At 40.8% G+C, this 14,783-nt stretch overlaps 1 protein-coding gene across 3 annotated transcripts in view; it reads left to right on the top strand.

The window, feature by feature from the left end:
- Positions 1-14,783, top strand: part of COL22A1 (collagen type XXII alpha 1 chain) — a 226,658-nt gene that overhangs the window by 103,755 nt on the left and 108,120 nt on the right. For all 3 annotated transcript variants that reach the window (XM_048938956.1, XM_048938958.1, XM_048938957.1), the window contains 2 exons: positions 12,440-12,493; positions 14,085-14,138. In XM_048938956.1, the coding sequence (XP_048794913.1) occupies positions 12,440-12,493; positions 14,085-14,138 (108 nt within the window). The remainder of the gene's footprint in view (positions 1-12,439; positions 12,494-14,084; positions 14,139-14,783) is intronic.

Here is a 14,783-nt window from a genome sequence, read left to right on the forward strand (position 1 = left end):
TTAAGAAAAATTTCTTCTCAGAAACAGTAGTGAGATATTGGAACAGGCTGCCCAGCTGAGGTGGCAGATTCACCATCCCTGGAGATGTACAAGGAAAGGTTAGATGTGGCACTGAAGGAAAAGGTTTAGTGGTCATGGTGGTGAGGGGTTGATGGTTGGACTGGATTAACTTAGTTATCTTTTCCAACTTCAATGATTCTATGATTCCATGAAAGCAGCAGCTATTGATCAAGGCTGGCTGGCATAGAAGAACTTGAGGCTCAAACAAAAGGAGTGCAGGTCTGCGCTTCAAATGTATCTGGAGTCTAGCATGGTATGGTGGTTTGAGGGCAAGGAATGCTTTTGCTTGGATGAATATAAAGAATGTATTTGGGGACCAGAAGGGCTGTGCATGTGACTCAGTTGCTGGAAGTGGCATTTTAGACCTGCAGAGCAATAATAGTATTTGGGAGTTAGGTCCATGAGAGTCCAGGTGCAGCAAGGACTAGTTACAAACCAAGAGGAATGGAGGGGGAGCTGAGATACCATGGCTGGCAGCATAGGGATCTCACAGGCATGTCCTATGACATCCCTGCTATGGAGCAGAGTTGGTAATTACTATCAAAAGCCCATATGACCAGACTGGTCCCCAGTGATATAACTGATTCAAGTCCAAGCTAGAAAGCTGGGTCTGCAAGTCAGGATCAGAGACACGGTCAGGCTGCTTCAGTGTATTTCAAGCAAACCCCAAATGTGAGAGTCTCAACTTAAAAACAGCTTGAAAATAAAGGAAGGGGAATAGCCAGCTGAGCTCCTAGAAGCAGGTCATGTGCCCTGAGCTCTTACACTCCATAAATATGGAATTTATGACTGAAAGGATGTTGAATTGGTCTTTATTCCTGGAGCTTCTAAGTAAGACTAATGATCTCTGCAGGAGCTGATGTGTGTCCTTTCACCACTGAAACCTTGGGGTTTGGAAGGTGCTGCTGAGAAGTTATAGGCCTTGTTTGGGCTGCTGTGATGTTCAGATAGTTAATAAATCCAAAACCTCTTAAATATAATTCAATTCTCCTGGGACTGGCAGAGTGAGAAGACACTCTGAGAGCTTTGGGAAGCACCAGCATCCAGGACAGCGAGCAGTGCTCTATGAACCAACATATCTTGAGAGTAACAAGATGGGAGAATGGCTCAAAGTTCAGTGATACTATTGACTTTGAAATTGGAAAGCAGAGGAAAAACCCAGTCACACAGTAATTGGCATTCATTGGAGACGACGTCTGCCACCTCAGCATTTGGTTTGTAGCACTCAGACCTTGTTAGTTTATTGCCAAATAAAAAAATAATGTGAGCATACCTCAGATTGACTTGGTAATGAAAACTGAAAGTGCAATAGCTGCAGATTTTTTACCTTTTTTTCTTTACTGCTGCTAGGAATCGTCTCTCTCAGAGTCCATTTTTAGCTACTGACTTCATCTGGTTAAAGTCACTCAGTGGTTAACTTCCCAGTTCAGTATTTACATATCTGTATAATCTTACACATCTGTATAATATAACCACATCCACTTCCTAAAGCTTTAATGCAGCTCACTGGAATTGTTTGTGTCATTCCTTTCCTGAACTTTTCCATTAATGAGTAAGGTGTATTAAAGTTAGTATCTGCCTTAGTGCCCTGAGTACATACTGAATCCTCTTGTGTGTGCAGGCGATTTCGGACTGCACCTTGAATATTTTTGAGTCCTCTTAAAGTATGTTCTGCACAGCTAAATTACTGTGGTTTTATGGAGTTCTTTTTCTTAACAGTAATTAGAGGGTTTTGTGGTTTTCTGTGACCCAGAATAACAGCTGCAGATTGTAATAAACAACTCAAAGCCAGATCACGTACTAATTGTGCATCATGACAGCTTAATTCTCAGCAGTGCAAGAGTACTAGTAACTTGTTTTTCCTTATGTAAACTAAGAAAACAGTTGTTATTTTTTTCATTGTTAGATTCTGACTTTCAGGTGCATTGCTGGTATATAATGACATCTACTGGCAAGCAGACTTTGTGAAATTTCCAGTGCTTCTTAGAGTTCTCAGCCAAGATCTACACTGGCAGTGTAGAAAGGAAGAAAGATGAGAAAATTTCCCATCTTTGTGCTTCTTCTGATAGAAGAGTTGAAGGGGAGAGGGAAAAAAAAAAAAAGAGAAAACCAATTTATTCTCTTGATTCTGTCATTGATTACTTTTGTTCAAATTAAAGATGGTCCTGAGAGCAGTATTGCGGTTGGTAGGTATGGATTAGTTGGCTGCTAGGTGCAAAAGGGAAAAGCTCTTCCAGAAGATTCAAATGAATCTTGTAGCCTATTGAATTACAGATGGCTGAAGCATTACACAAAACAGGTTGCTATGACCTATCGGAAACATTTTAAGTTTTTTCTGCCCCTCTCACATTTTTACTACTGCTCCTTCAGTACATTATGGCCATGAAGCTTTTCCTCTTAGAGTCTCTGAGTTTAGAGCAGGGCCAGCGTCACAAGCTCTGGTCCCCTGCTGGAATTGAAGATCCCAAATTTCTCCTTCCAGTGCTGTGATCCGCTTCCATCGATCAAAACCTGGCTGATCTTCCTTGGCCATGGCTGGGCACTGTGGCACTCTGACTGTGCAGCTGATACGACAGCCAAACTGTGTGTCAAGCTGTTTTATGCTGTCCTTGATACAATCCATCTGTAAGTTGCCCCTTTTGGATCTCTCATCCTTTGTCTTTAGCACTACCTACAGTCTTAGAAAAGTCTTGAGTGGAATACTGGAAAAAATTCTTCTCAGAAAAAGTAGACTGTAAGTGATGAATATGGAATAGCAAAAGCATTAAACATTTAGGAGCAGATTGACACTGGAGTTTGGAGTACTACAGTCCCGCTTCTCTGTCCCAATATACTCTTCTTGGATGTACAAAATGATACTGGAATGTTTGATAGGTATGTGGAGGTCTTAAGCATTCAAGGCTTCCCAGAAGAAGAGCAAAATAAATGAACATATTTTTCTAGCAAAACAAAATATCTGCCCACATCATCCATAAGTCCCAATATATAAATATTTTTTAATGTTCGGGGCATGTATTGCCACTGGAAAAAGACATGAAATCTTACTACTTGATCTGATTACATAAAGCAAATTTGTAACCCTTCGCTATCTTTCACAAGCAGGGGATCTTAGCATTCACTGTGTTAAGGCAGGATATAAATGATCTGCCAGTCAATCCTCATCTTGATACAAGTTGTTCAACAACACAAAGACATTTTTGCTATCACTTATGCTTGCAAGCATAGCCAGCTGAGTTGTTTCTTGCCTTTGCATTGTGTTTCTTTCCACATGGAAATTCACCTCACAGAAAATAATGATTTTGCTTCTCGTAGTCCAACCCCTTGAATCCAATTTTTTCCTCTGGCAGTTCCTCTTTTTAGAGGGGTTGTGGCACCAATCAACTCCAGTTACCTACTGCCTCATGTTCAGTATGTTCAGTCAAAACTAGGTCTGCAAACAATTGTGTTTTTTTTTTAACTTGTGAAGCTTTTTTTTTGTCAGTTGATTGAACAACTTACATAGCTGTTAAACAGAAGAGCTCCAAATAAAACATTTAGTACATTGTTATCTCCCTCTCTCTGTTGCAGAGGTAGATGTATACTTCAAGTAAATCCTCCACTTGGGGCAGCCTTGATACAGGAAAAAATTGATAGTTCAGGAGCTGCCAAAGATATCTGACCATCCTCCTCTTTCAGAAACCCCATACGTAGTTTATGACAGAGTGTCACAGTAAGGTGTGGGTAGTATGAAGCTAAAGAACAGGATATTGGGCGCTTTGAAGTCTTTGGGGGTTCTCAGGCTATTATGAGCTCTACAGTGACCTTCACTGAGGCATAGCTAGTTACCAAATAACTAATTTCTGCTGAACCTTACCTGCAGTACCAAGTTTATGAGTGAAATTGTGTCAAATTCACCTACAACACACCTTCTGTTGTAACTATTTTGATGAAAGGTGGAGTATCAGGTTTCTTTAGAGAAAGGTATCTATTGGGACCCCTGAAAAAAGGCGCCCTTAACCTAGGAAAAATAACATTCAGTGACTGGGATCATGTGATGAAGGCTCAGAAGACCCATTGTTGATCTCATGATAGGGTCCATGATGTTCATGATAAGATTAAAAGGTTCAGACATCCTTGAAATACAAGATCTCCTGAATTTCTCTTGGTAGAGTACCTTTTGTGACCAAGTGACATCTATGCAATTGGAAAAAAAAAAGTTCAAAACTATCATTTAATCAGCTCACTGAATAATGGGTTTTCTGATAGATTAGGCACCCCTACAGATTTCTGTGTATCATGTCCATGTAGCCTTTCTGTTTATTAAATCAGAATATAATGCAGTGAACAAGGAGGATGATTTTCTTCTTTTCTTAGAAGGAACTGAACTCCCAGATAAGATGAATGTCTTATTTCTTTTAGAAGAGAAGATAATGCCAGTTTTGATGTCAAATTTTCCAAGATATTAATAGGATTTTAGCATCATTAAGCTAATAGAATCCTGCATCTGTGCCTTAGAAAATGGCAGTCATTTGTGCTGCCTGTCTGGTCAGCAGCTTTTGAAAATGGAGCTAAGTGACTTACATACACTACAGTTCTGCATCTCAGTTGGTCTGAAGATCACTCCTGACCTTCACTGGAAATAGAAATCCCAAACAAACAAAAAATCCCCACCAAACTCAGAATTGACAATATTTCTGAAGAAAAAACCTAGAGAATGGGAAAAAAGGTATTACTTCTTTCCCAACTCATGCTGTCTTTTGGAAGTGCTCTCAAGAATTTGGAGCTGAAGATCATAGTAAGCTTGCAACATTTCTTGCATCCTTCTTCTCATCCAATGGAGAAAGCTGCTTAGTCTTCTGGTTTATACTTTGTGATTATCAGGTTGCAAATTGAACACAGGTGAAAGAACAAGAAGAGAGAAAAAATAAAGTTATCATTAGAGCTCTGACCTAGGACGTGGGAAATCTGCTGTCAGTTTCTATTTGTCCCAGACCCTGTGACCTTCCATATGTCTCCTATTCAGTTGCACCTCTGACTCATCACCCTCCTGGAGTGGAAACAATAATACAGTTGCTGTAAATTCTCATTTCACAGAGATACTGTGAATTTAATTAACAAAGGAGAGAGGGGTATATTAATAGAGCTCAGTTCAGTCTTGCTTTTGTTTCCATCTCATTTTGCCCTTCTTGCTCTGTTTTTATTCAGCTTTTGTTGCCTACCTAGGATATAGATCCCCTGGTTTGCAGAGCTGTCAATATGCTAGGTGTCTGATTCATGGAGTTCTGCTTAGCAGAGTTTTGAAGGTCACCCAGTGATACCTCTATTGATGTTTTGTGACAGGGTTAGAAAATTTCATCTCATTCTGGGATTAGAAAAGTGATGCTTTTGTGGTAGGTGTAGACCAGTTTGGTAGAGAAAAAAGAAGGTGTATAGAATTGACCTCAGTGCGGTATATCTTCTGTGCACTGCTTTGTAAGGTGAAGGAAATATCCAGTGATTTACTTGAATTTGACAGGAAAATAAGAATCTAATGATGTGTTTTTGGACTGATTTTTTTTCCCATTATTTTCTCATTTAGTTTCCTTTCATTTCTATTAACGAAGGCCACAACCCAGAGTTTGAAATAAAATATGTGATTATAGTCTGCAGCTGTTCTCAAGTTGGAAGAAATATTTGTAAACTTGGCAGCTGCTTAAGGAGCTGCAAGTGGAGGAAAGGAAAGCAGTTAAACTTGAGCAGATTGCTTAAAAATCATCACTGATGGGTTATTCCATTGTGTGCTTTTGATGTCTTTCTAAACCGGGCAGTAAAGGATTGTTCTATCTCCATAGGTTTTCAAGTATCTGCAGACTGCTTCCGCCTCCATTTTAGGTCCCTTTTCATAAAAAATATGCTGTGAGGCTGGATATGGCAAAACCTATGTTTCAGTTGTTCCTGCTCTGAGGAAACATATTATCTGATAATTAGGCTATCTACTTTGTAATTTTATAATTATTTCCATTTGGCCAGCTGAGGATCTACATGGGGTGTGAATATAACCTGGTCAAAGGCCATATACATAGTGTTCAGCAATTATATGGGGTAGTAAGCTCAATATCCCTTTGTACTCAGCACTGGTGAGGCCTTACCTCAAGTACTGTGTTCGGTTTTGGGCCTCTTGCTACAAGCATGTTCAGAGAAAGGCAATGAAGCTGGTGAGTGGTGTGGCGCACAAGTCTTATGGGGAGTGGTTGAATGAACTCGGATTACTCAGACTGGAGGAGACTCAAGAGACCTTACTGCTCTCTACAGCTCTCTGAAAGGAGGTTGTAGTGAGGTGTCAGCCTCTATTCCCAGGTAAAGTGATAAGACGGGAGGTAATAGCCTTAAGTTTCACCAGAGGATGTTTAGGCTGGATATTAGGAAAAATTTCTTCTTCAGATGAGTCGTGAGGTGCTGGAAGAGGCTACTTCCCAAGGAGGTGGTGGAGTCAAGAAAAGGCTACATAGAAACATAGAATCATAGAATCAAAGAATCATAGAATCGCAAGGTTGGAAATGACCTATATCACACTGCATGGGGTTGTTGTGCCCAAAGTGCAGGACCCGACACTTGGCCTTGTTGAACCTCATCCCATTCACCTCAGCCCAGTGATCCAGCTTATCTAAATCCCTCTGAAGGGCCTCCCTACCCTCAGACAGATTGACACCACCTCCCAGCTTGGTGTCATCTGCAAACTTACTGAGGGTGCACTCAATCCCCTCATCTAGGTCATCAATAAAGATATTAAATAACATGGGCCCCAGTACCAAGCCCTGGGGGACACCACTTGAAATGGGTCGCCAGCTGGACTTAACTCCATTTACCACTACCCGCTGGGCACAGCCCTCTAGCCATTCCTTACCCAAAGAAGTGTGTACCTGTTCAGACCACAGGTAGCCGATTTCTGCAGGAGAATACTGTGAGAGACCATGTCAAAGGCTTTGCTGAAGTCAGGGAAGACTACATCAACTGTCCTTCCCTCGTCTGCCAATCTGGTCACCCAATCATAAAAGGAGATGAGGTTGGTCAAGCATGACTTGCCTTTCATGCTTGCTGGCTGGATGGTCCCTGATCCCCTGGGCACCACACATAGGCCGTGTGATCTCACCCAAGATGATTTGCTCCATGACTTTTCCCAGTACCAAGATCAGGCTGACAGGCCTGTAGTTTCCTGAATCCTCCTTATGGCCCTTCTTGAAGATGGGAGTCACATCAGCAAGCCTCCAATCCTCTGGGACCTCCCCAGTTGACCAGGAGTGCTGATAGATGTCTGAGAGCGGCTCGCAATCATCCCTGCCAGCTCCCTTAGCACCTGAGGGTGCAGCCCATCTGGTCCCATGGACTTGTGACAGTCCAGATGGAGGAGGAGCTCTCTGACTGTCTCCATCTGAATTGCTGGGGGTATATTCTGAGTAGAATCCCAGACTTCCAGACTGGGGCATAAAAAGCCCAGAGGATAACTGGTCTGGCTATTAAAGGCAGGTGTAAAGGAGTTGAGGACCTCAGCCTTCTCCTTATCCTCAGTGACCACTTTCCCTGCTGCATCAAGTATAGGATGAAAATTCTCCTTGGTTCTTTTTTTACCATGGCATGTGGTACTGATGGACATGTTTTAGTGGGTATGGTAGTTATTGGTTGAAGGTTGGGCTAGATAATCTAGGTGGTCTTTTCCAACCTTAATGAATTTATAGTTGTATGAGAATAACCTGAGAGGTAAAACTTTGGATAAAACAAAACAAATAAAGCTATGTGGGCATATGGTGAGCATGGAATGAAAGTTTTAAGAGGATAAAAAGAATTAAAAAAAAAAGACCTTAAGACCTTTATGACCACAGAAAGACACCCTAACCTACAGCTGGCATGACATATGGCAGTGGTATACCAGGAAGACATCCTCACTCAAATCTAGAAATGAGATAACTCTGCTATTGCAGACAAGCTAACAAAAAAAACCTGTCAGTGCATGTTTATGCATCCACAGCTCACCTATATATTTTCAGTAGCTGTACTAAACCATAGTTGATGGATATATTCTTATTTGTAGTCTCTCTAATACACTGCAGCAGCTGAAAGTTGCCTGGGTTCTGGATTCCCTCATGATGTGATATTTCCTTTTGCCCAATGGATCTTTTTCTTTTAGTATGGCTCAGAAAATATTCATAATTTGCTCACAGAATTTCTATTGATTCCTTCATGAAAGAGTTTTCAGTTATTCATCTAGTTCTGCATCCTCAGAGTTTGTAGTGTTCAGTATTTTTGGAAATTCCTAAGCCAAACTGCTGTATTTTTTAATACACCTACAGGTACAACTACACGCACACTCAAGCTTTTTTCCACAAAACTGTTGATGAAATAAACAATAGATTGCTCCACTTAAAGCACAAAGGTACTTCACTAAAACCAGGTGTTGGCTAAGCCAAAGAGAAGTTGCTTTAGAAGCTCCACCCTGTTCCTCTTCTTAGTAGTAGTCTATCCTTCCCAATTCCTTGGAGGCCTGGTACTTCTGACTTTCCAGTCTAGTCCAGATGTTTCTTCAGAAAAGGCAAGAAATTGAAATTCAGACATCCATGAAGTAGAGAGGTAGCAGTAGAAATTCATGGGATAAACAAGTACATATAGTTCACAAGTCACTAGCAGAAGAATCTCATTGTGTTGAAGCTGGGAGCACAGCCAACTTGTGAATACACGCTATTACTTTCTCAGTGTGCACAACTACATTTGGCCTTGGTGCAAGAAATGCAATGAGCTTTTCTTCCCCAGGGCTTAATGCCAGCTGCTGAAGCTGACCCGTTTCTCACAGCATGATGCCTAGATCCTTCAGCCCAGTGCACTTGCATCCGTGTTTGCTTGGCAGCTATTTTACTAGCCTGTGCCCTTTATCTCTGATATTTCTTTGTTATATTTACTCATTCCTTGCAGTTTTGAACTAAGCTTTCAAGTGTAGTCACTGTCATTTAATATTTATTCATACAGCGTCCACAGCAGAGTGACTAAGGAAGCAAATGAGCCATTGCTGTAATTCAAGTAAATAATCACAGAATGAATTTTGAAAAAAAAACATGAAGTGGCATTTGTGGAGATATGTCAAGTCTCTACAAATTTGACATATAAACTCTCTATGCTCATAGTCTGTGCCAGTGTATACCATCAGTAATTGCAGAACCTACCAGCCCTCTCTTACTCAGCATTATCTGCTTCTGTATAGCTGATAGCACTCCAGGGCTATACTACATGAAAATTCCTCTGGTCACATTGGATCAGGTGGCAGTTTGCCAGGTATAGACCCTTTTGACAAGTGTTTTACCAACTGTAAGCTAATGAACGGATTTATTCTCTTGTTAACATTTGTGGGAAGGTTTGATTAAAGGCTGCTGGCTGTGCAACAAAGAGGATGAAACTAAACATACGTGGCTGGATTTTCAGTGAGAAAAGGACAGCATGCTCAGGAGTCTGAAAAGGACAAAAGTACTCAGGAAAATCTCCTGCTTTCCTTTTGAGCCTAATTGCTGGAGTTGTAACCTCCTCAGCACGAACTACTCTTGAACAAAATCATTCCAGGCCCTTGTGATTTCTTCTTGGTCAATGTTGTAATTCTCTAATTGCAACTTTATTGGGCCTTACTAAATGGTTTCCAGGAGAGATGCTCTGGCTCTTTTGCTAACCTAATTGACCTCTACTGTAATAGAGAGAGAGGGCACTGACACCTTTTGGGTACACCATTACTTCCCAAGGTCTCGACGGTATGGTGAGCATGATAGTTGGGATCTTACCTAATTAAAGAATTCCTGTGGACTATTGAAAAGAACACGTGATTGTTCTGTGATACCATTCAGGAGATTGGCTAGTTAAAAAATAAAAATAGAATAAGTAGCTTAGTGAAGTAAATTGCCCTGGCATCAGAACTCTGCTCCAGTTAGCTACAGCCTCAGTGGGAGTTTCAGCAGCTGGTTGCAAGCTAAGGGTACAAGCTGTTTGTAGCTTTCCATCCCTTCTGTCACAGTTCCTTTGGCACCATATGAGAGCAAAGCAATGTCAATGCTTTTCAACTGAAGTAGCAGAAGCAGGAGGCCTTTCCACTCTCTCAGGTGGTGGGGTTTAGTGGTAATTCCCCTGTGGATGATAAATTTGTCTCCGCAGTCTAGGTTGTTTCTGAATAGTTTCCTAGTAAGGCCGGTGGATACCTGAAGATTGGCCATGCAAGCTAATTAAACATTCCAGCTTTATTTCTAGTGAAGGGTTAGTTCTGAAATGGGCTTCTTGGTGTGTGCCTCACAGCGCTTCAATTTATACAGCAGGGGAGAGGCTGTGGCAATATATACGGGTGGAGGAAATTACTTTATTAATAGAGCTCCTTGGAGTGCTAGGCTTTGCTGGATCACATATTGTTTGAGCCTAATGCAGCCTTGAAAGCCCTCTCCCCTTCTTGCTGACCCTCGATCTGGTCTGTGGGCTGACCAGCTGCCTCTGCATGCATGGTCACCAAGAGGGAGAGAGTCTGCAGTTCTACCCTGCAGATGCCCTTGCACACCCTTGGCTGTGAAGACTCTTGGCTTCACATCTCTGCAGGCAGCTTCTTGGGATGTGTGAAAAATCAAATGGGAAAAATCATGCTATTTCAGGTAATAATAAATAAAGGTCTTTCTCCTCTGCTGAGATCCAATTAATTTAGGATGCAAATTACCAATTGTGTTTGGGAAGAGGAGCAGCCTTGTTTTCAGAGGTCTTCAGTGCCAAAATGGATGAACTGTGAACAACTTGGTGTGAGTTCACTGTTGCTTTGAGTGTGAGGCTGGAGAAGAAACCTTACGGGGTTCTGTCCAGTATGGATGGCTTAATGAGTACAGTGCTTGCAACTTATTGGCTGATTTCAAGGTTATTCTAAAAAAAGATGCTACTTCACAGAACAAACAAACAAAAAAAAAAGGGCAAAAGAAGTTATTAGCCCTCTTCCTGTAATTCGCAAAGAAAAGACAAAAATCATTCCACCTGTGCTGCACACTTTGCCATGGAACAGCAGTTCCTTCAAGTTATATTGACCTCATAGAACAAGTGATTTCTTTAAAAATCACATTTGCTATTTTATGGGTTTTCTTTCTTTCTCATGAGAGACCTATTCAAATATAGCAAATTTGATTTTTACCCCCAGTTGCACTGGAAATTCTAGACTGAGTGCTCCATGAACATTCACATTTAGTGAGTAATGTGATTATAAGAGTATTTAATGACTTTAATTTGCATATATAGTATAGATAATTTCCAGATACTTTCTTTTATTAACCTCTAACTGCCAAATATACCTATAAATAAATAAGGTCAGATTTTATCATTTAGTCTGACATTGGCTGGAACCTTGCCTTAGGAATACATCCATCTAAGTCTGCTGAATTACTCATGCAGGAAAAAAAACACACATCACAAATAAGGCTGAGAATGGCAGAATTTGGCTTGTTTATCTGCACGTGTCGGTAGTCCATATGTGTTTAAAGGCAACATGGAAAATGTTAGTTTTGCTGCATTTATACATGTGCATGGTTTTAATGTACTTCGAAGGGATTTGTCCTGCCATTTCTTAGGTACATAAGTAGTTTGGGAGAAGCTCTCAGTGGATTAGCTCTGCTTTGTGCCATGCCATTTGCCAGTAGTGCTAGCTTCTTTAATGTCTCATGCACAGATATCTACCATTTCAGACAGTGGAGATGCTGGTAAATATCCATTGAAGGACACATGACAGTGTCTCGTAAAATCCAGCAATGCTGGATCCTAGGTGCCATTGACTGGAGCATGAACGTGCAGAACAAGTATAGGCAGGCTGCTGGATCACAACCAAATAACCCACAGCAGAAGGCATAATCCTGCTCCATCCACTGAGCGCTGAAACGTGTTCTGAGTCTTTGAAGACATTAGCTGATGAGTTTGAGGAGTAGCTATTGATAAAGATCTAAATGGAGTGATTTCCAAAGCATACATTTCAGCCTACATTGAGCAGGTAAAAGTGGAAAAAATAAGGTATCTCTAGCAGTAGGTTGGCCATGGAAAATTTCAAGTAGTCTGAAATGTGGCAATAGGAGAGTTTCTCAGTGAAATGTTTTTCTGCTTGAAATAGTTTTATTTCATAAGGATATGCCTCTTATTTTGTCCTTGGAAAAAAGATTCCTCTTGGCTGATATTTACAAATAGAGGAAAGAAAAAACAGCCAGAGGTGGACAGTTGGATGGAAAACTGGAATTGAAATCATTCGTATATGGCCAAGTTGCAGGTGACTGAATAGCAGCAGTACAGCAAGAAAAGGTTGGCATCAACTCCCAGAAGGTAACTGTGCTGTGTAAATACACATATATATGTAATTTCACACAAAGTAACTTTTGTGTTGGTGTTTTAGGGTGAAGAAGGATCCCCTGGATTTCCTGGACTGAAGGGTGATAAAGGAGAAAAAGTAAATCTAAGCCTTTATTTATTACACTGTGTAAAGTTTAGAACTTTATAAAGCTATTGAGGAAAGCTTCCCCTCTTGGAAGTCTTTTTCTTTTACCTCTGTGTTTTCTTGTTATATTAGCAAAGTTCTGTAAAGAGAAGAATTTGTTGCTGTGCTGTTTATCCGCAAAATATCCTTTCACTTCTAAACCTGATGAGTAACCATGCTCAGCCACATCTGAAAAATGTGCGGAGACCGCAAGGGCAGGAACTTTGTCTGAAGTCTTTAAAACACTGAACAGAATAGAAGACGGCTCGGAGCTAAATGCTTTCTCATACTGAAATACCAGTTTCTTCAATATGGGACATAGTAGGCAAAAGATTATCGTGTCTTTTTTTGCTCTGAACACAAATAACCTTTTGGTTGAGATGGCCTTTTGCTGCTTAGCAGCCTCATAAAAAAAACAAACAAACAAACAAAAAAAACCCCACAAATAACCCCCCACCAAAACTCCCTCCAAAATCCCAATGTTATCCAGGACTGAACTTGCTCTATCAGCTAATATTTACTTTGGATACTTTTGTCAGAAATATCTTAAATGCCATTTGCAGGAAGGATTATAAAAATTTAGACATTTTCCACCTGTTATAAAACAGCAAATGTTCAGGACTGTAAGTCAAGAGCTCACTCTAATTAATGCACAATATACTCGTTCTGTTTAATCAGTGCCCCTGTGCTTGCCAATTGCAGAGCCTGTTTGTCATTTGATCCTTTTTTTTTTAACATAATCCACTTTAAAAAAGACAAACCTGCTGAAGATCCCAGAAGTAAAAACACTTGGTCCGTTCCTTACCACGTACGTGAGCTTGCCTGTTCTGTGTCTATTCTCTTCCCATTTATTCCTTAAATTGCCAGCTGCACATAGCAAAACATGGCTTTCCCCTGTGTTTACTGCCAGCCTCAACATACTTAGTCCCATTGAGCCTGGTGGGCAGACAGATCTAAGAAGCAATGCCTGTTTCTTCTGCTATCATTATTTTTTGCCCTCCAGCTTTGCATGTTACCGGCTCTGAGACTCACTTCCCTGGAGGTTAAGTAGTTCCTAAGGACTCTTGAGTTTTTCAAGGCTTCTTTTTTTGCTTTTAGGCTCTTTACATCTGCATTACAGCTATGCCTAGAGGCTTCTGAGCTTTGAGGTGGATGCTGTACAAGCACAGAGTCAACAATAAGTAATAGTAATAATAATAATAATAATAACAATAAAAAGTTAGTTACAAAAGCAGCAGATTTTTGTGACAATGGAAGACTGGAGAGGCTGAGAGGAGATGATATTAAAATGATTCAATACTTCGGTATCTCATCAGTTGCATAGCCTTTATATTAATTTATTCTAAAGTGAGATAAGTCAAGGCCAAGAGTGTCTGGTTCCTCATTAACAGCTCATCAATTGGTCATAGTGTGTTAATGTTAGCAGTAGCTCCTCCAGAGACTGTAAATAATAAATGTTTGCATTGAAATGATTCTTCTCATTCGTTATTCTTGTTTTGCTTGTGTCCTTGCACTTGCAACTGTTGTTAATACCATGCTGATGACAGCTCTGTTGTTGTTACAGGGGTCCCTTGGCTTGCCTGGCACCCCGGGGAAGGATGGAGCAAAAGGAGAAGCCGTAAGCCTTTTCATTCCTCCTGTGTAATCCTTGCCTTTCAGTGAAAGCCAGGCAGTGGAAATCAATCTGTATTGAGTGGAACATGTCTTGGGGATTTGTATGACAATTTTAGGAGCAGCAGAAACAAATGGCAGGAAGTTAATAGCCTCACCAGTCACTAGTAGGAATGGAGAGTGTCATGTGGATTAGCCATCCTGAGAGAGCCCAGGGTCAGCTCTGTTGCTGTTCGTTAAGCTGGTTGAGGAGGGTGGCAACTTTTTACTATAGATATCATTGGGGAAGAGCCTTTAAAATCTTATTTGCTGTCCTCTTTTGGCAGCCATTTGGTGGTGATTGGATGAACTTGGGGAAAGAACTCATTGGAAGGGCAGGAATGCACAAAAGTAATGATACATATCAGAAAAGCTCTTGTTTTTCTGTCATTTACATCCTGTTTCTGCTTTGTGCAACACTGGGAACTTGTCTCACTTGGACAGGTGTGTGATAATTTTCTTGTATTGCTTCCTGAATGGATGCAAACTTCCTGCCTGGCACAATCTGTATTCAGACAGCAACTTATGTGGATTTAAAGAATTTCTTATAGGATCTATTTATTGCATCCATCAAATGTACTATGTTATCTCCAGGGACTCAGCAATTGCAGAT

The sequence above is a fragment of the Lagopus muta genome, chromosome 3, assembly GCF_023343835.1.
Source record: "Lagopus muta isolate bLagMut1 chromosome 3, bLagMut1 primary, whole genome shotgun sequence".
NCBI lineage: Eukaryota > Metazoa > Chordata > Aves > Galliformes > Phasianidae > Lagopus > Lagopus muta.